The sequence below is a fragment of the Dipodomys ordii genome, unplaced genomic scaffold (genome assembly GCF_000151885.1).
Source record: "Dipodomys ordii isolate 6190 unplaced genomic scaffold, Dord_2.0 Scaffold31, whole genome shotgun sequence".
Classification (NCBI taxonomy): Eukaryota; Metazoa; Chordata; class Mammalia; order Rodentia; family Heteromyidae; genus Dipodomys; species Dipodomys ordii.
Window position 1 is genome coordinate 5,429,321 of NW_012267247.1, and position 25,454 is coordinate 5,454,774.

General features: G+C 42.3%; 2 protein-coding genes across 2 annotated transcripts in view; both read left to right on the forward strand.

The window, feature by feature from the left end:
* Efcab5 (EF-hand calcium binding domain 5) overlaps window positions 1-11,416 on the forward strand; it is a 100,196-nt gene extending 88,780 nt beyond the window's left edge. The window contains exon 23 of the mRNA XM_013016297.1: window positions 11,110-11,416. Coding sequence (XP_012871751.1) covers window positions 11,110-11,285 — 176 coding nt within the window. The 3' untranslated portion in view covers window positions 11,286-11,416. The remainder of the gene's footprint in view (window positions 1-11,109) is intronic.
* A 7,832-nt stretch (window positions 11,417-19,248) lies between these two features.
* The window catches only part of Nsrp1 (nuclear speckle splicing regulatory protein 1), a 43,627-nt gene continuing 37,421 nt past the window's right edge, over window positions 19,249-25,454 (forward strand). Inside the window, exons 1-2 of the mRNA XM_013016558.1 lie at window positions 19,249-19,342; window positions 20,529-20,622. Of these exons, the coding sequence (XP_012872012.1) occupies window positions 19,323-19,342; window positions 20,529-20,622 (114 nt within the window). The 5' untranslated portion in view covers window positions 19,249-19,322. The remainder of the gene's footprint in view (window positions 19,343-20,528; window positions 20,623-25,454) is intronic.

Genomic DNA, 25,454 nt, shown 5'->3' on the forward strand with positions numbered 1-25,454 from the left:
ACAATAGCTCACTCTCCTGTCATCCCAACTATGTGGGAGGCTGAAATGAAGATCATGGTCTAGGTCAGACCAAATTAAAAAGTTAGCAAGACTTGATGTGGTGTCATGTGCCCTGTCCCCAAATAACCAGTAGAAAGAAAGAAAGGACGGAATAGAAGTGTGACTCTGCTGTATAGTGCCTGCCTAGCAGATAGGAGGTGCTGAGTTCAAAACCCAGTACTGGAAGGAAAAAAAAAAAGTAAAAGTATGTGGGCACATACCCATAATCCCAACTATTCAGAAGACTGATGAAAAAAACGATTACTTGAGTTCAAGACTTTGAGACCAGACTGGGTAACCCAGAGAGAATCCACCTCAAAACAAAACAAAACAAAATAACCTAACAGACAGGGATTGCAATGAGGCTTTGAACATTAAGCAAAATGGCTATTTTTTATCTTTAGCTTCTTTAACCAATGAAAATAAAAAAACATTAGTCTATATAAACTTGTAACATAGATATTTGGGTACAGAAGAATCAGTAGGGCTTCAGAGCAACAATGCTATCTGCTAGAAAAGATGATAATCAATTTGTCCACAGAGAATAGGCCACATTATAAACATACAGCCAAGTGCTGGTGGTTCATACCTGTAATCCTAATTACTCAGGAGGCTGAGATCTGAGAATCATGGTTCAAAGCCAGCCTAGGCAGGCAAGTCTGTGAGACTCTTATCTCCAATTAACCACCAGAAAATCGGAAGTGGTGCTGTGGCTTAAAGTGGTAGAGCACTAACCTTGAACAAAGAGCTCAGGAATCCTAGGCCCTGAGTTCAAGTCCTATGACCAACAAAAAAGGGAGGTGGGGAGAGGAGAAAAGAAAAAGAAAATGAAATTATCATTGAGGACTTGAAATCTAGAGGAAATTTTTATCAGTGTCCCTGGCCTGCTGGTGATGCTCAGCATCACCTAATTTCTTTTCCTCTTCATTTTGGGAGTGCATTAAGTCCCCTGCTATGACTTCAAGGTACCTCTGCCATCACATGTGACCAGTTTGTCTGATTAATACCCTCTCTGAATCCCTGCTCCACTTTGGTCCTCACCAACCTGCTACTCTCTCAACCTAGAGCCAGACCATGTTGTCAGAGTTCCTTGTATGTGTCCTCTTGTGGTAATGTTATCCTTTTTCTTTTCTTTCCCCCATATTGGAGTTTGAACTTAGAGCCTCATATTCTTGGTCAGTTTTCTTTGCTCATGGCTGGCACTCTACCACATAAGCCACACTTCCAGTTGCAGTTTTTTTCTGATTATTCAGAGAAAAGACTCTCAAGATTTGTCTGCTTAGGTTGGCTTCCAAAGGAAGATCCTCAGATCTCAGCCTTCTGAACAGTTGAGATTACAGGCATGAGCCATCAGTGCCTGCTAATGTCCATGTCCCTCTGTCAATAGGAGCAGAGGTTGAGAGCAGGTCTCTTTATTCTTCATTTTGCAGTCTTTATAGGCATTGGCTCTCTGCCCTTAGCAGGCTCAGGAGAGATTTGGCACTTTCTGTGACATTGTACCAGAGTTTCGAGGGAATTTCTCAGGCTTTGCCTCCAATTTTCTCAAAACACTACCTCCTTCTGTCATATACTGCCCATCTGCCTCAGAAAACCTGCAAAATTCTATTTCTCTGTTTGTCTAGACTTTAAACAAGCCTGGATGATTCCTGAGCAGGAATCCATGTTCCCCACCCTTTCTGCTTTCCAACAGTGCCCTCAGATGGCATGAAATTTAACTGCAATTAACAGAGCATGAGCTAGAAGCCACAGTAATCACCCCACAGGCACCCCTATCACCACCTGCAAGCAATCACTAAGGGCAATCAAGAAAGTTCATAGGATACCCACATGCCACTTCTTTCTTCCTTCAGATGCAATTAACATTAGAAATTGTAAGCTCTGGGGTTGGGGATTTAGCTCAGTAGAACACTTGCCTGGCAGTACAAGGTTCTGAGTTAGGTCCTCATCTCTGGGGGAAAAAAATTGTAACCTCTAGCATGAGGGAAGGGAAAAGGGCTCTTTGGGATATCTTTCTGTTTGTGCCAGAAAAAAAATCTTCTAGCAGGACAACCTATTGTTACTCAAAGTTTGACTCTCCGGCAGCTTTAATAAATTAAAGTTTATTTTAATTAATTAAGGTTTCTGTTCAACGCCTTAGCCACCATGAAAAAACTGTGGGGTCGACCTGGGATGGGAACGCATTGCTGGACTACATAGCAGAGTCCAGCCCACCAAGTCAGCCACACAAATGATGTTACTAAGAGGACGAAATTAAGGCTGGCAACACGTCCATATTATCTTAGATTTTCTGCTGCTGCCTCTCACATTCACTCTAGTTTGAGAAAGGAGCATTTTTTGTTTGTTTTGGCAGAACTCCAAGCAGCTGTGCCTTGCCTATTGATCTGTGAAGGCAGCTTTGCTCAGCAGGCCTGGCTTCCTCTGGCTGTGTTAGTGAGTTTGAATCCTGACATGCTTCCCTGTGGGGTATTCTGTGACTCCAGGGACCATTCCCAGCCACCTGTGTACTCAGTCCCATATCAAAACTCTGCTATCCTGTTAACTCTGCTTTAGAGACTTCTAATAGTCTCTTCTATCCAGAGACCTTATGGTCTGATCCCCCTTGCTGGGATCTGTTTTCCCCATCTGCATTGGACCTCTGCAATCAGCCTCACCCTGTATTTTTGTTCTATGTCCCCTTGCCTCCCAGGAGGTTTGGATGACTGTTGCTTCTCATAGGTAAGAAGAGCTAGCTACCATTGAATCACTCTGAGGTCTAGAGCCTTTTTTTTTACCTTCTCAGGCCTAAATTCAAGCATGTAAAAAAAGTCCCAGACAATGGTCATGGCAGGAGTGGCCCAGATCCTCCACTCCTACAGAAAACTCAGGGTTCCCCCTATGTCAAAACAGCCAGCCCTTGGTGCTAGCACTGTCTATCACAAAACCCCTCCATCTACCTTAACCAAATACCACCATGGTCCTGCTAGAGTGACAGATGCCTTGCCTTCAGGGGGCAGAACTGCTATACTCACAGTCCTGATGAACTCCTGTCTAAGGTTCACCTTCTGCAGGCGAGGTTTCCCTAATTGCAACTGTCACCATCATGGAGTTCTAGGGTGCTACCCTCCACCACCACTCCATTACGCAAATAAGACATGCAGACAAATTTAAAAGACTTTTATCTCCAACTAACCAGCAAAAGGTTGGAAGTAGAGCTATGGCTCAAGTGGTAGAGCCCCAGTCTTAAGCAAAAAAGCCAAGTAAGAGTATGAGGCAACAGGCGCCAGTGGCTCACACCTGTAATCCTAGCTACTCAGGAGGCTGAGATCTGAGGATCACGGTTCAAAGCCAGCCCAGGAAGGAAAGTCCGTGCGACTCTTATCTCTAATAAACCACCAGAAAACCGGTGGCGCTGTGGCTCAAGTGGTAGAGCGCTAGCCTTGAGCTGAAGAGCTGAGGAATAGCGCCTAAGCCCAGAGTTCAAGACCCATGACCGACAGAAAAAAAAAAAAAGAGTATGAGGCCCTGAGTTCTCAAGTACAAGTAACAGCAAAGAACTTACTTTGTATCTACTATGTGGATTTACATCATTATTTTTAGGCACTTATCCCTTGATGGATCTGAGAGTTTTTTTCCTTTTATGGATATGAACATTTACTTGTAAGTGTTGGTGTGGTCACATGTCCTCGATATTCTTGATTATATACCTTAGGAGTCAAATTGCTACCCTATATTTAATTTTGTATGCTTAACGTCTGGTGGCTGTTGAGAAGGCTAGAGCCTTTCTGACTTCCGATTCCATGCATGATGGCTTTTTGTTGGTTTTAGTTCTCTTCAGAAGCTGTAGAATCATCCCTTTATCCTCAGGGTTGTCAGCTGCCTTGAGATGGTCTACTTTCCCCTATTGATCTGGATTCTTACTGGGGTTTTTCAATTGTAAAGCTCAAGCATCAACATTGCTACTTAAGGCTGTGCAATTTTGTTGTTGTTGGTGGTGGTGGTGATGGGGCCTGATCTCTGGGCCTGGGCATTGTCCCTCAGCTCTTCAACTCAAGGCTAGCGCTCTACCACTTGAGGCACAGCGCCACTTCTGGCTTTTTCTGCGTATGTGGTGCTGAAGAATAGAACCCAGGGCTTCATGCATGCAAGGCAAGCACTCTACCACTGAGCCACCTTTCCAGCCCGAAGGCTGTGCAATTTAAGTTTTATACACACACACACATACACACACACACACACACACACACACACACACACACACACACATACACACTGTTCTCCTAAGATGAGTGGGGTCAAAAGCTAACCAGGATTCCATTCCCCATACTACATACGTTAGCTTGAAGCTGGTCTGCTTGCTCTTTGCATCTTTTCCTGCTTCACAAGCTATGTGTCCAGCATGCATTCACTCTGGGGGTCTCATTTACACAAAGGTATCCTAGAGGCTGGTGGTAGCTCATGTCACATCTTTGTAACTCAATGGCTCTCTTAAATTTAGTCTTTAAAACCTTTGTTTTTCCTATCTAGTAGAACTCTTGCTTAGCACACCTAATGCTCTATGTTTGACTGAAAAAATTCTTTCCGTTTTTCATCTTTTTTGCCCTTTGTGAAATTCTTTCAGCCATCCCTCTTTGCTTTGTGTTTCTTCACATTTTAGTTTCTTTTTTTTTTGGGGGGGGGGGTCCAGTCATGGGCCTGAACTCTGGGCCTGGGCGCTGTCCCTCAGCTCTTCAGCTCAAGGCTAGCACTCTACCACTTGAGCCACAGCGCCACTTCCGGCTTTTTTTTCCTGCTTATGTGGTGCTGAGGAATCGAACCCAGGGCTTCATGCATGCAAGGCAAGAGCTCTACCACTGAGCCACCTTCCCAGCCCGGAAACATTTTAGTTTCTAAGATGGTAATTATTTCTTGGTCTTTTCTCTCTCTTTCGTTTCTCTTCCTCCTTTATGTTTTAGTATGTGGGTCTCTGTGTCTCAGAGGGTTTTTTCCTTCTTAGATGTCTTGTCACCTGTAGGGGTTTATATTTAAGAATGACAGCCTGAGACTTTGACCATGGTTCAAGTGGTAGAGCATTACCTAGCAAGCAAGAGGTCCTGAAATCAAACCTCAGTATTACCAGGGAAAAAAAAGTGACTCAAGAGACAGAGGAAGGATGATATAGTCTGAGGCTGGCCCAGTAAAAAGCACAAGATCCTATCTAAAAAGCAAACTAAGAACAAAAAAGCTTGGGCCAGCTCATGTCCCTGAAGGCCTTTCAATCCCCTGAACCACCTCCAGAAAGAGGGGCAGGGGAAGAGCAGGAAAATGGACTTCCAACATCTAAACCTCTGGATTTTCCATCTTGGCCTGTCAGCTTCGTCTAAAGAGATTCTTCCAGTACCCTGGCCTGGAGAGGAGCCAACCTATTTTCCAATGTTTCAGAGGCCCAATGAGGGAAGCCCAGGGGATCTCAGTATTCAGTATACATGCCTGCATTCCTGGTTTTAGAGTAGTATTCTCCCACTGTGTCTGGTTTACTATAGTCCAAAGACTTTCTGTGTCACCTCTTTGAGATATTACTTGAGTTGAGGAGGGTCTCAAAGACTATTGTGGAATCCTACCTTCTATTCTAAAGGAGAGCTTTAAGAAAGGTTTTCAGAATTGATATACAATAAAAAGAAAAGGAAATTTGTGAAATTTATGTAATCAATATCAATAAAAAATTACTTTAAAAAAGGAAAAATACTGTTGGAGGGCACTAATTGAGAGTGTGAACAGGGATAAATGTGGTCACAGTGTTTTATATGCATGTGTGAAAAAGATGCTGGAATTGTTTTCAGAAGAAGGGAGACTGGATAAGGGAGAGTGATGGAGGGAGGTGAGGCTGATAGAGTACACTGTATGCATGTATGGAAGCATCACAGTGAAACCCCTTCTTGTACAATTAATATATGCTAATAAAGAATCTTAAAAAAAAAAAAAGAGGAAGCGGTAGCAAAAGAATGTCATGACCTGAGATGCTTTAAGGAGCACTCTGCCGCTGTGATGAATCCAATCAGAGGAGCTGTTACAGGGATTCAGATTCCATATTCACCCATGAATATGGAAGGGGGTGGTCATGGTATACATAGTATATTTGAAAACATAAAACAGAATATATCTTGACAGCGTGGGTATGGCATGCAGAAGAAAACAGAGGAGCCAAGGTTGACTCATGGCTGGGAAAAATGGAGTTGTCATGGACTGAGCTGGAGAACAGTGTAGGCGAGGCAGGCTAAGGAGAGGGATAGGGTGGGAATGAGGCCTTCTGATTCTGACAAGCCAAGTTTGAGAGATCTATTAGATCTCCAACTGGGGAAGTGAATAGGTAACAAGATGAGTAACTCTGGAATTTTGGAGCAAGCTCTAGGCTGGAGATGTCAAACTGATGATATCCCAAAGGAGGGAGAAGAGATCAAGTAGAGACAATTCTTTGAATGCTTTGACACAAAAGGAAGGTAATGTTGAGTGGTGTGGCTCATGTGGCTCATCTGAGGATTGGGATTTGATGCCAGCCCTGGCAGGAAAAGTCTGTGAGGCTCTTACATCCACTTAACCAGGAAAAAGCCAGGAATGGAGCTGTGGCTCAAGTAGTAGAATACTAACCTTGACGAAAAACGCTTAAGGGACAATGCCCAGGCCCTGAGTTTTAGCTCCACTACACACACACACACACACACACACACACACACACACACACACACACAGCAGGCTTGGGGAAGCAGGAGAGTTTGAGACCAACCCAAGTCCTGCCAAGAAAAGAAAGACAAAAATGTTGTATTTAAGATAGGAGAGGGAATAGCACATTAGAGTCTGATGGGGGATACTCCTATAGAAAGCCTGATGACATGTTGGAGATAATGAATCCCTGAAGCCATGCTTTCAAGCTGATTAGATGGGATCTTGTTGACTATCATCTGTTTGCCTTGGAGCAGTTCCAGCTTCTGCTAGTTCTGGTGACCTCAGTTAGTGTTCTCTTTTACTCTCTTGTATGCAAGTTTTGGACAATAAATTTATGACTACCCTGGATCTAGCTCACCAGTGGAGGAACTGGCTTAAGATGATATGATAGATTAAGTGGGTTCAGATGCATAAGTAGATGTGCTTCTGAGACTAGAGTCATCGTCATTCCTCTTCTCCTCCTCCTCCTCCTTCTCTTCCTTTTCCTCCTCCTCCTCCTCCTTTTCCTTCTTCTCCTCCTCCTCTTCTTGCTCCTCATCCTCATCCTCTTCCTCCTCCTCCTCCTTTTTTTCTTCTTTTATGCTGGCACCAGGGCTTGAATTCAGGACCTTTATTTCTTGCTTTTTTCTGCACAAGGCTGGTGCTCTACCACTTGAGCCACACCTCCACTTCTGGCTTTTTGCTGGCTAATTGAAAGTAGGAGTCTCACAAAGTTTTCTGCCCAGGCTGGCTCTGAACTACATACACTTCTTAGATCTCAGCCCCCTGAGTAACTAGGATTATAGGTGTGAGCCACCAAAACCTGCCTGGCAGTTGTCTTTTAATGCTTCTGTTTGTTACAGTGATGTTGGAAGCAGGGTCACCAGTTAAAGTGAGGAGGGGGATAGAGGCTGTTGGAGCCCTGGGGAGACAGGAGTAGGAGCAAAATAATGGTGCTCCTCTTTTCTTTTTCTGATCTCCCCACCCTTGTGGGTTGTATACTCTTATTGAACAGACTGTTAGCTCCTTGTACATGGCAGTAACATTAGGTGATTTAATCTTGGAGTGATTTAGGAAATTTGACACAAGAGAAACAAGAACTAAAATTGAAAGAGCTAATGAAGGAGAGGAGTATTTAGGAAGTGCTGATGATCTCTAGTTAGTAGGCAATTGGAAAGAGCAGTTGCACATTAGCTTTGAACTTGAATCTTAAGTACCTCATTCTTTTTGCTTTGCCCATCTTTACTAATTGTGTACAATTCCCTAAGGATTTGGTTTAATTAATTCAGTGTTAAAGCAGAGATCCACAGTGGAGTTTTAATTTTAAAACATCCTTTTTATAGTCTCATGTTCCAGCACAATAAATTCCCTGTTTAATTAAAAGTGTGATTAAACTAGAACCCACAAAATACCATTAATAAAGGGTTGGGTTTTTTTTTAAATAGATTCCTGAGCAGATTCAAAGGTTGACCCAGAAATTTTTATAGCTTAGATGTATTTGAATAATTTAGCATAGGCTTTAATAGGCCAAAGCCAAAAAGGCATAATTTCTTGTGATTAGTAAAGAAATAAAAGTAGAATATGTATTTGAAATAATTGCTAAATCAGTGCGAATAGACTTTTTGGTGTTACTCTGCAAATATCTGGCATCAGTCCACCACAAGATGGCAGTAACAGTCAACCATTAAAGTGTAACCCAAAAGCTCAGGAGGCTACTTTGGAGAAATCAGTCATTAGAGTGTTTATTAACACAAACATCTCTGTAAAGGACAGGGGAACAGGAACCACTTCCCAGACTGTTGGAGCTCTTTTCCCTGGCAATAATAAGGCAGGAAATAAGCAACAAGAGCTTATGAAAGAAAGCAACCTCACTCCTCATCTTCAGGTTCTTGAGTCACCATGGAGATGGTGACTAGCTTAGTAATGGCTGCAGATTAATAATGGCTACAGATAGAACTCTGCTGGCTGAAGCTCAGCTAAGAAGAACCAACGTGGCAATGCTATTATTGGAACAGAGTTCCTAATAGGCTCTGGAAAGGCAGAATAAAGCTGGGGAAGCCACAGACCTGTTTTATCTTTAAAAATTAGGACTGGCTTTTCCTAGGGTGAACTTATATTTTATGTGATTTAGATTCGTAACCCTGGAACACTAAGATAATCAAAATGATCTTTGGAAATCTATAATATTACCTTGTAAGGTTTCCAGAAAGCTAATTAGTAAAAAGAGGGATTATGACAAAGGTACCCTTAATCTTTTAAGTATGTATTTTGATTGCTCTAGTATTGCCCATAAAATGAGATAAATGATGTATTTTTTATGTATTCTTATGACTGGCATCTGTTTTTGTTTTTCATTCAATATCATCACTAATGTTATTGAGCTATAGTCTGGAAAAATGTTTATTATTTGAAAAAACAAATTAAATTACACTTTAATGTTATTTTAGTTCAACATTAGTTGAACACTTACCATTGAATGGAGAAAGACAATGACTTTGTGTTAGAGAGAATCTTGGAAAATTAATTACATCCACATGTTTTAAGTTGGCTTCAAATAAAAATGGAGACTTACTTATGAATATTTCCCATGTTTTATGTGCCTTTCCTATGACATATTGTAGCTTTTGTCATAGAACTACTTCTGGCAGACTAAATCTAACTCAAGCAAAAGAACCTTGTTCTTTGTGTTGATAGAAGACAGAGAAAGAAAACACATTGTTTTTAAAGTCTAGTAGATAATTGTGGTTGTTAATAAGCTATTGAATAGACTTTATAGTTAAAACTTACACACTATGCCTGACTAGTCTCAGACATTTTTAAAGAAATAGAGTTATTATAGCCTCTACAACTGGGGCCCCTAGATCTGTTAATCTAGAAACTCTATTTCTACAAAAGTCACCCTAGTTGGAAAACAGATTCTGGCACACTCGAGATTCATCAGATTGCTCAAGTCCAAATTGAACTCTCTATTAGTATGTTGGTGCCCAGACTGGAAGGAAAATGTACAAACTACCTGGAGAAGGAGAGATCACATGGTGGGTGTCCTCCCAGAGATGTTTTAGAGACAAACCCTTATTACATTCCAGCAAGTGATAGTTTCTGCGAAACTGAGTAGAGAAAATAGATCAGGATGTTGAATGTGTGTTATGGTTTTTAATAAATAGTGGTGAAATATGTATTTAAAAAGCATAATAAAGAACATTTATAAGTCAGGCACTGGTGGCTCAACCCTTTATTCCTAGCTACTCAGGAGACAGAGATCTGAGAACCCAGGTTCCAAGCCAGCCTAGGCAAGAAACCGTAAGGCTCTTATCTCTAGTTAACCACCAAAAAGCCAGAAGTGGAGCTGAGGTTCAAGTGGTAGAGTACTAGCCTTGAGCAAAGAAGCTCAGCCACTAAGTTCAAGCCCCATGACTGACAAAATACAACATACACATACAAACAACAACAACAACAAAAAAAAAAACAACAACTGGTAGCTGACACCTTAATCCTAGTAAGCTATTCAGGAGGCCGATATCTGAAGATCATGATTCAAAGCTAGCCCAGGCAGGAAAGTCTGCAAGACCTGGGTCTCCAATTAACTACCAATATGCAGAAATGGAGAGCTGAGTCTCAAGTGGTAGAATGTTAGCCTTGAGTAGAAACACTCAGGGATAGTGCTTAGGGCTTGTGTTCAAGCCCAGGATTGGCACCCCTCCCACAAAAAAATTTTTTTATGTCTTCCTGTTCCCATTATATATTCCCACAACAACATAATAGTATTATCAATTTGGCATTAGTTTCATGCATGATTTATTCCTTTTCTGTGTTTTTAGAATTCATAACAGTATAATACTATTTTCCAGGTTTTAAAACTTTTGAAAATTGTATCCAGATGTACATAACAATCTATACCATACTTTTTGGGTCCAATATATGAGATTTATCTATAATTTTCTTGATAAGTCACTAACTGCTATGTAGTATTCCATTAATATGAACATTCAAGATGTATCTACCTACTTTCTTATAATTACATATTTAGATGAAATTCTGCTGTGGTTTTCATCCAAAATATATTTAATGAAGTTAAACTGTAATATTAGAGCTTATATTTTGTGTGAATGTGTGGTCCTGGGGGCTTTATCTCAGGGATTGGGTGCTGTCTCTGAGCTTTTTTTCCATTCTCAAGGCGAGTGCTGTACTACTTGAGCCACAGCTCCATTTTTGGCTTTTTGGTGGTTAGTTGGAGATAAAGAGTCTCATAGACTTTCCTGGTCAGGCTGGCTTTGAACCACAATTCTCAGATATCAGCCTTCTGAGTAGCTAGAATCACAAGTGTGAGCCTCAAGCACTGGGCTAGAACTTACTACTTTAATAATGAAAGCACCAAATTATCCACACTAATTTCTGTTTGTTTGTTTCTTGCTGCAGGTCATTCTCGTATCCAAATATGGGAATTAGGTAATATTGTCATTGAGCTCTTATACCACTGGATTCACATCTGTTTGGCTCTCATAGACCTAAAGAAAAAAGCAAATGATGGCTTTACACCTCCCTTGCCCTGCAGGAGTGAAAAATCAAACATAGTTAGAAATGGCAGTGACTAGTTAATGGACTTGGTACAGCATTTAGGATGCTTTGATCATGTTCAGTGTTGTTGGTTAATTATAAAATATTTTCAACAGAAAGGAAGGCTGCACAGACATCTTCTCATAGACATTTATGTCAGCACTTTCTAAAAGCACAAGTGCTACCTAAGGAGAAATTTTATGTAAAGTAACCACTTACGGTCACCATAACCAGTAACATATTTAAGTGTGTTCTAGAATATATTTTGAAAGTTCCTTTTTAGTTTAAGCTTTGTATCTGCCATGAGGTGATTTGGTGGATAGAGTGGTTTTATCTTTTTTTCTTTTTTGAAGGTCCAAAGTAAAGGAAGATGGGAGTATTTAGTGCCAAATAATAAAGATTTTAAGAAACAGACTTAGAATTGTTTTTCTAATTTTTCAGACTTAACTGAATACCAACACCATTTCCCCCCTTGCTCCCATCCCTCCATTCTCTTTCCCTTTCCTTAAAAGTCCTTCAAATGAGGGGCTAGGAAGGTAGCTCAGTGGTAGAGAACTTGCCTTGCATGCCTGAGGCCCTGGGTTCGATTCCTTAGCACCACATAAGCAAAAATAAAAAGCTGGAAGCGGCGCTGTGGCTCATGTGGTAGAGTGCTAGCCTTGAGCTGAAGAGCTGAGGGACAGCGCCCAGGCCCAGAATTCAGGCCCCATGACCGAACCCTCCCCCCCCCCAAAAAAAGTCCTTCAAATGAAAACTAATTCTTCTGGAAAGATGTTTGTAGTGGCATTTTGGCTCAAGTGGTAGAGCACTCAGCTTGAGCTGAAGAGCTGAGGGACAGCACCCAGGCTGAGTTCAAGCCCCATGACCGACCAAAAAAAAAAAGTTTGTGATTCACAGAAAAAAGAAAACAGCTTTTTTTACATGACCAAAAACCCCCTCAAATTTGAAAAGTACAAAAGAAATTATGATTGCTTAAAGCTTGTTATTGTGACAAACTTACTACTACTCTGTTGTGAGATTTCATCTTCACAATATCTGAGTCCATTTTTTAATAAAAATTTGGGAAATTAATATTTTTTATTAGGTTGACAAAATGTGATGTGTTGCAGACATCTTATAATTGGAGATTGGCAGTCTCTTTTAACCTTTTCTGATAAGGTGGTGGTGTTATTACCAGGCCTCATATCTCCAAGGATCTGAGGCCCAATTCTACTTATCAGCCCATTTCATATTTGGAGAAGTGCATTTTCGGGCATTTGCAGCATATCTAGAAAACAATGTTTTTGTGATATTAAACTGATAACCATATATCCTGATGGCTTCAGAACAAGCTTATAAAGAGTTCACTATGAATAAAAATGGCATTTTAAGCAGTAAGGAAGAATTTTGTAGAATGCTAAATTTTGTTTTGTTGCTGGAACCAGGGCTTGAGCTCAGGGCCTCACATCTCCACTTGGCTTTTTCACTCAAAGCTCGTGCTCTATCACTTGAGCCATGCCTCCACAGCTCAGGCTTTTTACAAGTTAATTGGAGGTAAGTGAATCACAAATTAGTCTGCTAGGGCTGGCTTTGAACCTTAAGCCTGGTGAGCAGCTAGAATTAATTACAGGTGTGAACCCCCAATGCTCAGCTTAACTGTTTAAACAGATTAATTGTTTTTAACAGTTAATCATGGGAATGAAGTTAACAAAATGACCTATAGCTTAATGATAGAATCCGTTTTCATAGCAGTTTAACTTGTTTGAAGTATTTTACATACTAGCTCACTTGATCCTCTCATTAATCTGTCAAGCAGGTAGTCCTGAAGCAATCTCCATTTATATATATATGGGGGAACAGGCCCAAGGAGTGAGCAAACTGCCCAGCTGCAACAACTAGTAAGAAGCAGGGTGCATCTAGCTTGTTCTAATTTCTGCCTTATTAACCTTGCCACTAGCCCAGACATCTCTCTGAGTCTAAGAACCACTACCGTTCCAACTACTTTCAAGTGAAATGGCCAACCCCAAAGGTTGAATTGATTTAACCATCATTCAAATAAAATGCTGTCCCTTAACAAACACCCAGAGTTTACTTTTCCAGTGAAGGGATGTTATTTATTCTTTTTTTTTTTTTGCTTACAATAACTTATTTATTGTCACACACTGAAATGAACAGGGTAAGTGACTTCATCAGAAAATATGGAACGCTTCACGAATTTGCGTGTCATCCTTGCGCAGGGGCCATGCTAATCTTCTCTGTATCGTTCCAATTTTAGTATATGTGTTGCCGAAGCGAACACGGGATGTTATTTATTCTTGATGAAAAATGCAATAGAGAAGCTGGGCAGTGGTGGCTCACACCTGTAATCCTAGCTACTTAGGAGGCTGAGATTTGAGGATCAAGATTCAAAGCAGCCTGGGCAGGAAAGCCTGTAAGATTCTTAGTGGCGCTGTGGGTCTCTTAAGCTTGTGCCTTAAACTGAAGAGCTCAGGACAGTGCCCATGCCCAGAGTTCAAGCCCCATAACTGGCTAAAAATGATAAGTGCAATAGAGATAGTATCTAAATTATTTTACAAACCTCTAAATCCATTTAGCAGATTTGTTGACTAACATATATGCTTTAGAAGCTTAGAGACTTGGATTTTTACTGGATCTTTTCCCAAAGCATGTTAGGGTAGCAATATAGACTATCCAAATTACTTTCTTTTATAATTATGCCTCTCCATGTATCAGGGACAACATATTTCAAAAAATGACAATGGAATCTCAAAAATACCCCAGGATCTGGGGCTATAGCTTATTTAAGGTACTTGTCATGTGCAAGGCCCTGCATTTGATCCCCAGTACCATAAGAAAAAATAAAAATAAAGAAGCAATTTCTACTGGCTCTTTTAACAGCTTTATTGAAATATTTTATATACCTTACAACTGACCCATCTGACATGTGTCATTCAATGGTATTTGTGTTCACAGAGCTGAACAAACATTGCAGTAGTCCATTTTAGAATGTTTTCACCAATCCCATAAGAACTTGACATCCATCAGCAGCATGGCTCTAGGAAGCCATGAATATTCTGTTTGCTCTATGGGTTTTCCTATGTGGACATGTCACATAAATGGATTCACGTAGTATGTGGTCTTCTATGATTGGCTTCTTATTCCCTTTAAATATGATCCATCAATCAGTTTTCCCAAACTTCCCCTAACCCGCTAATTCAGAGAATTTCCTTTTCATACATGAGGTTTATGAAATCCAACTCCCTTAAAATCCCACCTCTGAAATGGAAACAAGGGTTGTTTTTTTTTGTTTTGTTTTCTTTTTGTCTTATTCATTTATCTGTCTTTGGGAGGTTAAAGGGAGGAAGGAGACACATAAATGGAGGGACAAAGGGTGAACAAATGCAGTTGTTGAAAATGAACTACAACTCTGGGTTCTTACTCTCTCCTACATAATCCTTATCATAAGACCTCTCAATTGACACAGTAGTTGCCTTAAGCAGGAGTAATTACACATGGTAGGCATTTGATCTCGTGGTTAGCCATATTCTAGCTCTTCTCCATCTATTGTCTAAGCTTAGACTGCTTACAGTTTCCAACTGATAAGGCACCCCTCGACAGTCACATTTTGTTCCACTAAACTCTGATTCTCCAGCTTGCAGCTCTCTGAATTAAACTTGACTGCTTGCCAAATCAAGGCTAAGATGAGGTAGAAAAGAACCAAGACAGGAGAAACAGGAGCCAGGAATTCAAAGATGAACATATTGTCTCATTGAATAACTTGATTGAAAGCACACAGGGACTTCTTTACTCCTTGATTGTTCATATTCCCACAATGAGCTGCAACATATAATTTTTTTTTTAGTTGGTAGTGGGGCTTGAACTCTGGGCCTGGGTGCTGTCCCTGAGCTCTTCAGTTCAAGGCTAGTGCTCTACCACTTGAGCCACAGTGCCACTTCTGGTTTTTTCTGCTCATATGGTGCTGAGGAATAGAACCCAGGGCCTCATGCATGCAAGGCAAGCATTCTACCACTGAGGCACCTTCCCAGCCCCATGCAACATATTTTTGTTTTTGTTTTTTGGTTGGTCCTGGGGCTTCAACTCTGGGTCTGGGCACTGTCCCTGAGCATTTCAGCTCAAGACTAGTGCTCTACCACTTGAGCCACAGTGCCACTTCCTGTTTTCTGGTGGCTAAATGGAGATCAGAGTCTCACAGAATTTCATGCCCGGGCTGGCTTTGAACCATGATCCTCAGATCTCAGCCTCCTAAATTGCTAGGATTATAGGTGTGAGCCACCAGCAGCCAGCTGCAACATATAATTTTTAAAAGGCAATTTAAGAGTACAGAATTCAAGTGAAAAAAATCATTATCCAGGATATTGAGCTGTCCCTAAGGTAATTCTGTGTTAACAATTCTGCCTGCACCTTTAGAAAAAAATCCTGATGAAATCTGAAGAGCTAAGGGATGGTGCCCAAGCCCAGAGTTCAAGTCGCACAACTGATACAAATACACACAAAGAAATCATGCTGAGGCTGAGAAGGTGGCTCAGTGGTAGAGCGCTTGCCTTGCATGCCGGAGGCCCTGGGTTCAATTCCTCAGCACCACATAAGGAAAAAGCCGGAAGTGGCACTGTGGTTCAAGTGGTAGCGCGCTAGCCTTGAGCTGAAGAGCTGAGGGACAGTGCCCAGGCCCAGAGTTCAGGCCCCACGACGGGACCCCCCCCCCCAAAAAAAAAAATCCTGGTGATGGCCTCACACTTGTTAAGCTGGTGTGATGCCACTTGAGCCAAGCCTCAAGTGGCTTGCTGCTTAGTTTGAGATAGAGTCTCACAAACTTTTCTGGCAAGACTGGCCTCAAACTGAGATCTTTTTGCTCTCAATCTCCTGAGTGGCTAGGAATGAACCACCAGTGCCAGACTTCCCCATTCACTTTTTCTTTTTTGTCAGTCATGGGGCCTGAACTCTGGGACTAGGCGCTGTCCCTCAGCTCTTTAGCTCAAGACTCGCGCTCTACCACTTGAGCCACAGCTCCACTTCCCGCTTTTTCTGCATATGTGGTACTGAGGAATTGAACCCAGGGCCTCATGCATGCAAGGCAAGCACTCTACCACTAAGCCACCTTCCCAGCCCCCCCATTCACTCTTTTTAATTAAGCAAGATAGACAGCCCTGAGCAGGGGCATTATTTTTATAACTTATTCTTATTTTAAGCAAAGTAACATAAGCTATAGTTGAGTCCTCCTATTGTACACGTTTAGTGAAACCACAGCATTTTCCAATCCCACTGTTACCAGGACTGGTAAGGCTCCAGGGAAGTCTCCAAAAGGGGGCCTCTATGTGGTCTTTGAGTACTGGATATGTGAAGCTGTTGCAACAAAGAATCTTAGGCTGTATGTGGTGGGGGAATGCTTGAAATTACAACTACCAGAGAGGGGTAGGTAGGAGCATCACTGTTTGCAGCCAGCCCAGGCAAAAGCTCAAGAGCCTATCTGAAAAATACCTAAAAAGCAAAAGGGCTGGAGGTGTGCTTGAGTACTTGCTCAACAAGCATAAAACTCAGAGTTGAATTTTCAGTACCTCCAACCAACCAACATAAAAAGTCACAAAAAAAAAAAAAACTAGGACATACTAAGCTGGATGCCTATAATCCTAGCTACTCAAGAAGTTGAGATCTGAGGATCAGGGTTCAAAGCCACCCTGGGCAGGAAAGTCCATGAGTTTCTTATCTCCAATTAACCATCAGAAAACCTGAATTGGCACTGTTGCTCAAATGGTAGAGCACTAGCCTTCAGCTGGAGCTCAGGGACAGTGCCTAGGCCCAGAGTTCAAGCCTCAGGACCAACGAAAAATCAAATCAAAGTAGTACATACTGAGGTCCAGATAAGAAAGTTTATGAATGAAACCAAAGACAGAGTACACACCCTCAACTGTATTTACTATAATTCTCTCTTTGAAATCTACGCGTGTGGTATCAACAGTTATTGGGGGTGGAGGTGGCGGGGAGGAGGTTTTAAATCAGAGCTTCCAACTTGTTAAGACATTCCACTGCTGGAACCATGCTTCCAGCCCTCCAATTTCTTTTCCACTCCAGAAAAAGTGAAAAAATATACAGGAATAACTATAAACTGGGTACAGTGGTTCATGCCTACAATCCTAGCTACTCAAGGAGGCGGATTCAAAGGATAGAGGTTTGAAGTCAGACCAAAGAAAAGTGTGAGATTCCATCTCCGAAATAACCATGCAGGAAGTGGCCTGTGGCTCAAGTGGTAGAGTGCTAGCCTTGAGCACAAAGAGGCTCAGCAAAGGCAGCCAGGCCCTGAGGTCACGCCCCAGGACCAGCAAAACAAAAAACAAAACCAAACTAATCCAAAATAACCATGCAAAAAAGGCTGGGCACTGGTGACTCAAGCCTGAATGCAACTACTCAGGCAGCTCCTGATTCAAAGCTAGCCCAAGCAGGAAACTGTAAGATTCTCTTCAGCAAGGCCAAGAAAGAAAAACACAAAACAAACTGGTAGAAATGAAATGAGGCTCTAAAGATTTTTAACATTCTCTATTTTGTAATTGAACCGATCCCTTAGGGTGGTCCAAAGAATAACTTGAAATGTGTAGTTAGTGTGTGGGTGCACAGATGGCTAGGTGTGCAGATGACTCCAGTTAAAAATATAAACTAGGTTGGGTATTGCATAGTAGCTGAAACAGAAGGATCATTTGCTCAGGACTAGCCTGAACATCACATCTGAACTTGATGACTATACCCAGTGATACGGTGAACAATATTATTTCTAGGAATTTATCTCCTCCTAATGAGTTACTTATATTAGCTCATTGATTTTTGTTTCTGCTTAATCACCCTCAGCCAGTTACACTGAATGTTTCAGAAGGAAAACAAAATTGATAAGGCTAAATTAAAAACCATATTGGAGCGGGGCGCCGGTGGCTCACGCCTGTAATCCTAGCTACTCAGGAGGCTGAGATCTGAAGATCATGGTTCAAAGCCAGCCCAGGCAGTTAAGTCCGTGAGACTTTTTTTTTTTGGTCGGTCATGGGGCTTGAACTCTGGGCCTGGGCGCTGTCCCTCAGTTCTTCAGCTCAGAGCAAGCACTCTACCACTTGAGCCACAGCGGCACTTCCGGTTTTTTAGTGGTTTTTTAAATTGGAGATAAGAGTCTCATGTACTTATGCCCGGGCTGGCTTTGAGCCGCGATCGATCCTCAGATCTCTGCCTCCTGAGAAGCCAGGATCACAGGCGTGAGCCACCGGTGTCCCGCTGTCTGTGAGACTTTAATCGCCACTAGAAAAACCGGAAGTGATGCTGTAGCTCAAGTGGTAGAGCGCTAGCCTTGAGCTGAAGAGCTGAGGGACAGCGCCCAGGCCCAGAGTTCAGGCCCACAACCGACAAAAACAAAACAAAACAAAAAACATATTGGAGTCTGGGCGCTGGTGATTCCCTCCTGCAATCCTAGCTACTCAGGAGGCTGGGGTCTGAGGATTTCATTCAGTTTGAAGCCAGCCAGGGCAGTTAAATCTCTTTACCTCCAATTAAACATTAAAAAGCAGGATCTGTGAGTAAACAAACAGGAAACAAACAAGAACCCGCAGGGACAAGCGCCCAGGCCCTAAATTCAAGTCCCAGGACCAACACCAGAAAGAGAGAGGGAGAAGGGGTAGAGGGGAGGGGGAGGGAGGAGGAGAAAAGGAAGAGTGGGGGGGAGGGAAGAGGAAAGGAATAGAAAGGACATTGCAAGGCTCTGCCCCCCCCCCCGCCCCAAGTTTCCAGTTCTGCCAGGGTGTACTTAAGAATTTTCCATTATAACCCTATCTCCGGTGACCCGCCGCTGGAAATCCCCGGAACACACTCCGCGAACCACCAGGCTAGCCTTCGCTCACGCCTTTCTTCCCACTCGCGGCTAGGCAGCCCGGTCCGGAACAAAACCCAAACAAGACCCAGCTGCCGCGAGTGTGACGGTATCAGCTCCGCGTCAACGCTCACCGCTGAGCCGGCTCCGCGCCGCTCAGAGTCGCGCGAGACTTTACGTGACGACATCGACGTCGACATCACGTCAAGCGCCAGCCACGTTCAGCGGAGACGGGACCAAGATGGCGATTCCGGGCAGGCAGTGAGTGATGCGGGGAGTTAGGGTTAGGCTGGGGAAGGAGAGGCCACGGCCACTGTGGTCTTTGACTGTGGAGTTAAAAGTGCGCTGCCAGTGAAGGGGCTCTGTCGTCAGGGAGAGAGACGGGACCAGGCGAGGATCCCGAACCACCTAGGCTCCCCTCCCCCAGACGCCTTCCAGGATGGAAGTCTGAAGTTTGAGGGAGAAACTTGTGAGGAAAGAAAGGAAGTTAGGCTGAGGGGCAGAGAGCGAGACTTTTCTATTTTCCAAAAGCTCGGTCTGAGGCCCCTCAGTCTTGCTTCCTACCCCGCGCTTGAGTTTCTCCCCGGTTGGCTGCTCTCAGGGGCCCTGAGAAGAGAGACATGGCTGTTTGTTACCCTAGAGGCCTTCCTCGTTCTCCCAGGCAGAGGCTCCAGGCCTCACTTCGGTCCTCCTCCCTCCCTTCACCTCTTAGGAAATGTGATGAGACGCCACTGAACGGGGTAGGCTTAGAGGCCGTTTTGGGGGTGTGTACGCTGTCGTCAAAAGAGACAAATCCTCTACGTTCTTGATCCGCTCCCTAACTTTTGATGAGGCTTCCCCGTGAAGTCTTAAAGGCCAAAACGTGAGATCCTCAACGAGCTGAATCTGATGTGGTGGTTCTTAGTTGTTCTAAGACCAAAAAAAAAAAAGTGAACTTAATAAAAACTCTTCACTAGGGACTTTCTCCTTGGCTATTTGGATTTCTCAGTTAATCTTTTAAAATTTGTTGTGGGTTACATTATCTCATAACTTCTTATCAGATGTAAGTACACTGGGCGGGAGCCAAGCCGTTGTTTTGACTGATTGAACCAAGAGGATAATTTGCACTTCAGTTTTTTAAGGGAGTGGAACTAAGCTTTGCACCCATGGGTGTTTAAAAAAAAGACAACGTTTTGGTCACTTTACCATCTGAGACATTTCTGAACGCTTCATGGGCTGTTCTTGGTGAAAAATGGTATTTGAGTTTTGATCCATATCCACAAAATAAATCAGTAATAATTATAAAACTATTTGAATTTTGAGGTGACTGAAAATTCAGGAAGTCTGTTATGAATTCATAGGTTACTTGACTTGTTTTGACTTGGTAGCTTTATCTGGAAGAAGTAGTGGATATCTTTTTAACATTTAAAGATAATGTGTGATTTCTATTTCAAAAACAAATATGCAGGTATGGGCTTATTTTGCCAAAGAAAACACAGCAGTTACACCGTGTTTTGCAAAAACCATCAGTGTTTGGGAATGATTCTGATGATGATGATGAGGTAAGGGAACCTGTGTTCTATTGTTGTATTGTTGGAAATATAAAACTTTTAGAATTGACCTTGTGTTTTTGTGTTATTGCCTTTGTTAATACAGTGTTTTTCCAATAAAATTAACAGAATTTTCTGCATCAAGAAGAATGTTGATAGAAAAATTCCTCTGTTCTTTAATGTTTCATACTTTTTTTTGTTTTTGTTTTTTTTTTTGGTCCAGTCATGGGGTCTGAACTCTGGGCCTGGGTACTGTCCCTCAGCTCTTCAGCTCAAGGCTAGCGCTCTACCACTTGAGCCACAGCGCCACTTTCGGCTTTTTTTTTTTTTCTGCTTACGTGGTGCTGAGGAATCGAACCAAGGGCCTCAGGCATGCAAGGCAAACACTCTACCACTGAGCCACCTTCCCAGCCCACACATTTGTTAATGTAAAGATCCCTAGGATTAAATTATTAAGGTATTACCATTTTCTTAGCAAAGTAGTTTCTAGTTTATTATGTTCTAGAACAGGTTTCCAACCCTGTCAATTCATATGAAGCATGCAAAACCATTTGAGATATATACATAATGCTTCTTTTTGGCTGCCTTTGTTCCCTGTGGCTGTATTGATAATTTTTGTACGGCCTGAAAATGATCTTATAAACTTCCTAATGGCCTTATCAGGAAAAAGTTTCACCACTTCTGCTAGCATGACCCTGTAACAGGGTTTGATTGTCTTTTTTGTTTGTTTGTTTGTTTTTTGGTCCAGTCATGGGGCCTGAACTCTGGGCCTGGGCGCTGTCCCTCAGCTCTTCAGCTCAAGGCTAGCACTCTACCACTTGAGTCACAGTGCCACTTCTGGCTTTTTTCTTTTTGCTTATGTGGTGCTGAGGAATCGAACCCAGGGCCTCAGGCATGCAAGGCAAGCGCTCTACCACTGAGCCAACTTCCCAGTCCTTGATTGTCTTTTTTAAGCTGGTCCTGTCCTTTGAATCCTGGGCCTGGCTGGTCCCTGAGCACTAAGTGCTAGAGGCTAATCCTCTATCACTTCGAGCTACAGCACTACTTCAATTTTCTAATTGTTAATTGGAGATCAGAGTCTTGAGCTTGGCACTGCTGGCTCACGCTTGTAATTCTAGCAGCTCTGGAGGCTGAGATATGAGGATCTCGGTTCAAAGCCAGCCCGAGCAGGAACAGCCCATGAGACTTTTTATCTCTAATAAACCACTTAGAAAACCAGAAGTGGCTCTGTGGCTCAAGTGGTAGAGTGATAGCCTTGAACCGAAGAGATGAAGGACAGAAAAAAAAAAAGTCTGTGGACTTTCTTGCCAAGGCTGGCTTTAACCTGCAATCTGGGCTAGCACCCAGGCCTTGAGTTTAAGCACCAGGACTGGCACCAAAAAAGAAAAAAAAGCTGAATAGAAGAAATTAGTAGGGGCTGGGAAGGTAGTTCAATGGTAGGGTGCTTGCCTTGCATAATGAGGCCCTGGGTTTGATTCCTCAGCACCACATAAGCAGAAAAAGTTGGAAGTGACACTGTGGCTCAAGTGGTAGAGCACTAGCCTTGAGCTGAAGAGCTAAGGGACAGCACCCAGGCCCAGAGTTCAGGCCCCACGACCAGCAAAAAGAAAAGAAATTAGTATAGTTTGATTATAAGAAATGAACAAAGAGGGCTGGGAAGGTGGCTCAGTGGTAGAGTGCTTGCCTTGCATGCTTGAGGCCCTGGGTTCGATTCCTCAGCACCACATAAGAAAAAAGAAAAAAGCCAGAAGTAGCGCTGTGGCTTAAGTGGTAGAGCGCTAGCCTTGAGCTGAAGAGCTGAGGGACAGCGCCCAAGCCCAGAGTTCAGGCCCCACGACCGGACCCGGAAAAAAAAAAAAAGAAATGAACAAAGGTACTAGTTAGTTAAATCTCTAGTACTGTATAGGCATATATTTTCAAATAGAACATTGAAAAATTTTTAACAGAAATTTCAAATATTATTTTCACATAGAATATTGAGAAATATTCCTAGTTCCTGTTGAGTGTTTACTTTTTCCTTGATATGTTGTTGTTTTGGCAGTAAATATTTAATACCTACTTTAAGTTAATAATTGTTTAGTTTTGGCAGAGTACTGGTGGCTTATGCTTGTAGTAGCTACTCAGAAGTCTGAGATGTAAAGATCAAAGTTTGAAGCTAGCTAGAGCAGACAAATCCTCAAGACGTATCTCCAAGCTGGAAGTAGAGCACCAGTTTTGAGCATAGACAAGCAAGAGCTTGAGGCCTTGAGTTCAAGCTCCATATATTGGTGTGTGCGTATGCACACACACACACACATATACACACACAGACACAATTACTTTTGTCACTGTAGCCAATTGTTTTATTCTGTGTGGTCCCTTTACGACAGTTTTGTGAGAACTATGTACACATGTCAGCAGCTTAATAGTACTTAAACTTAATGATGCAGCAGCAGTGTACATTTAATAGAATTACAATGCCTGATTCCAAAACTGATACTCCTATTCTGTCTTGCCTTATTTTCGTACAGTTGCAAAATGTTAATGGGATATAGAGAATAAATGGATTCACTTAAATACAGGAAAGCAAAAGTGGGAAAAGGCATTTAAACAGCTTTTCAGGTTGGTTTAGATTTAAATGAGTGAAAAGGATAAGAGTGAAGATAACTTCAACTGCAAGAGAACAGCAAGAAATACAGAGTAGTATATGAGCATAATTTAGGGAGTAAGGTGGTTAGAGAGGAATGTGTTAAGGAAAACATGGTTGCAAAAAAGAGTTTGTTTGTTTTTAAACTGGATTGGTGTGATTGTGGACTACCTTGTATGAAATTTCAACTAGATATTTAAAGTAGTTCAGTGGTGCAAAATCTCATTTGTACCTTTAGACATAACTTTTGAATTGTGAAGCGCAGAAGCAATGAGGCTGAGGCAAAAGACTCCCACCTGCCATTTGGTGGTACCAAGGTTTGAATTTAGGACTTCTCACTTGTTATACTGCTTAGCTTCACCTCCAAACTTATTTTTCCACTGGTAATTTTGCTCAGGTGTGTACTTGAGCCATATTCTACCTATTTTAGGTTTCCTGGGATCACTGATGCCCCCTACTATTTCCAGTTTCCCTCTGTGAGGATTGAATCTCATGTACTTTTCTGCCTGGGCTGGCCTGGAATCTTAACTCTCCTGTTCTTAGCCTCCCAAGTAGCTAGGATTATGAGCATCAGTCACTGGCACCTTATTATCATTTGATAACTTTTTTGGCAGTGCTAGAGTTGGAACTCAGGACCTGGTGCTTGCTAGGCAGGTGCTCTCCCATTAAGTTACTCCTCTGGTCTTGTTTTTTTTTTTTTTTTGGCTGGTTATTTTTGGAGTAGCATTTTAGTGCCTGCCTGAATCTTGATCCACCCTTGTTTCCCATAGTTGATAGGCATACACCATCACATCCAACCTCCCCCCTCTCTTCCCTCCCCCTGCAGACACGGCGTCTTACATAGTTTTCAGCCAAAGCTGACCTAAAGCCCCAGTCCTCCCAATCTCATTCTCTCACATAGTTTAAGATGACAGGCAAGCACCACTGTGCCCACTTCTGGATTTTAGGGGATCTTTCAAACCTTTCTACCCAGACTGGCCTTGAACCACAGTCCTCTGATTCTGAGCCTTCCAAGAGTATCAATAACCCCTGAATTGTAAAACACAAAGGAGAGAAACAAGGCTGAGGCTGGAGAATTGAGATTTTGAGGCCAGCCTGGGCTACACAGTAAGAACCTGTCTCAAAATACAAAATGGTAGGGTAGTCGGAGTGAAGAAGGGCTTAAAATTGAGATGCTTATTAAAAAATCTTCTATAATTCTGATGTTGATGGTTCACACCTGTAATCTTAGCTACTCAGGAGACTAAGATCTGGAGGATCAAGATTTGAGACCAGCTTCAGCACAAAATAGCCATCAAAAAGCAGAGCTGGAGGTGTGGCTTAAGTGGTGGAGCATCAACATAGCAACTTCAAGGCCATGAATTGAAACCCTAGGATTGCCAACAAAAAGTTTTAAAGTACAGATAAGTGATGAGAGTTTTAACTACAATGATACTGGTGGGAATCAGGACAAATAGAAAAGATAAAGAAATAACTCAGAAGCTAGCTGGATATACAGGAAAGATGGATTGAATATTCAAGGATTTCTAGTCTAAGTTACTAAGAAAGTTAGTGTATGATAAAAAGGAAGCAAATTGATACATAGTCTACTTCTTTCAACATAGTGGAGAAATAGATACTTTTTTTTTTTAATGGTTGTGGGGCTTGAATTTTGGGCCTGGGCGCTGTCCCTGTGCTCTTCAGCTCAAGGTGAGCACTCTACCACCTAAGCCACAGTGCTAGTTTTCTAGTGGTTAATTGGAGATAAGAGTCTCATGGACTTTTCCTGCCTAGGCTGGCTTTGAACCTCAGTCCTCAAACTCTCAGCCTCCCAAGTATCTACAATTACAGACATGAGCCACTAAAAACCAGCTAGACACATTTTTTTTTTTTTTAATTTATCATTCCTGGGGCTTGAACTCAGAGCCTGGGCACTGTCCCTGAGCTGGTTTTGCTCAAAGCTAGCACTCTACCACCTGAGCCACAGTGCTACTTCCAGCTTTTTCTGTTTATGTGCTACTGAGGAATCGAACCCAGGACTTTATGCACGATAGGCAAGCCCTCTACCACTAAGCCACATTCTCAGCCCCAACAGGGTTTTTTGTTGTTTTTTTTTTAAACATTCTTAGGGGGCTAGGAAAGTAGCTCAGTGGTAGAGCGCTTGCCTTGCATGCATGAGGCCCTGGGTTCAATTCCTCAGCACCACATAAGCAAAAAGAAAAAAGCCAGAAGTGGCACT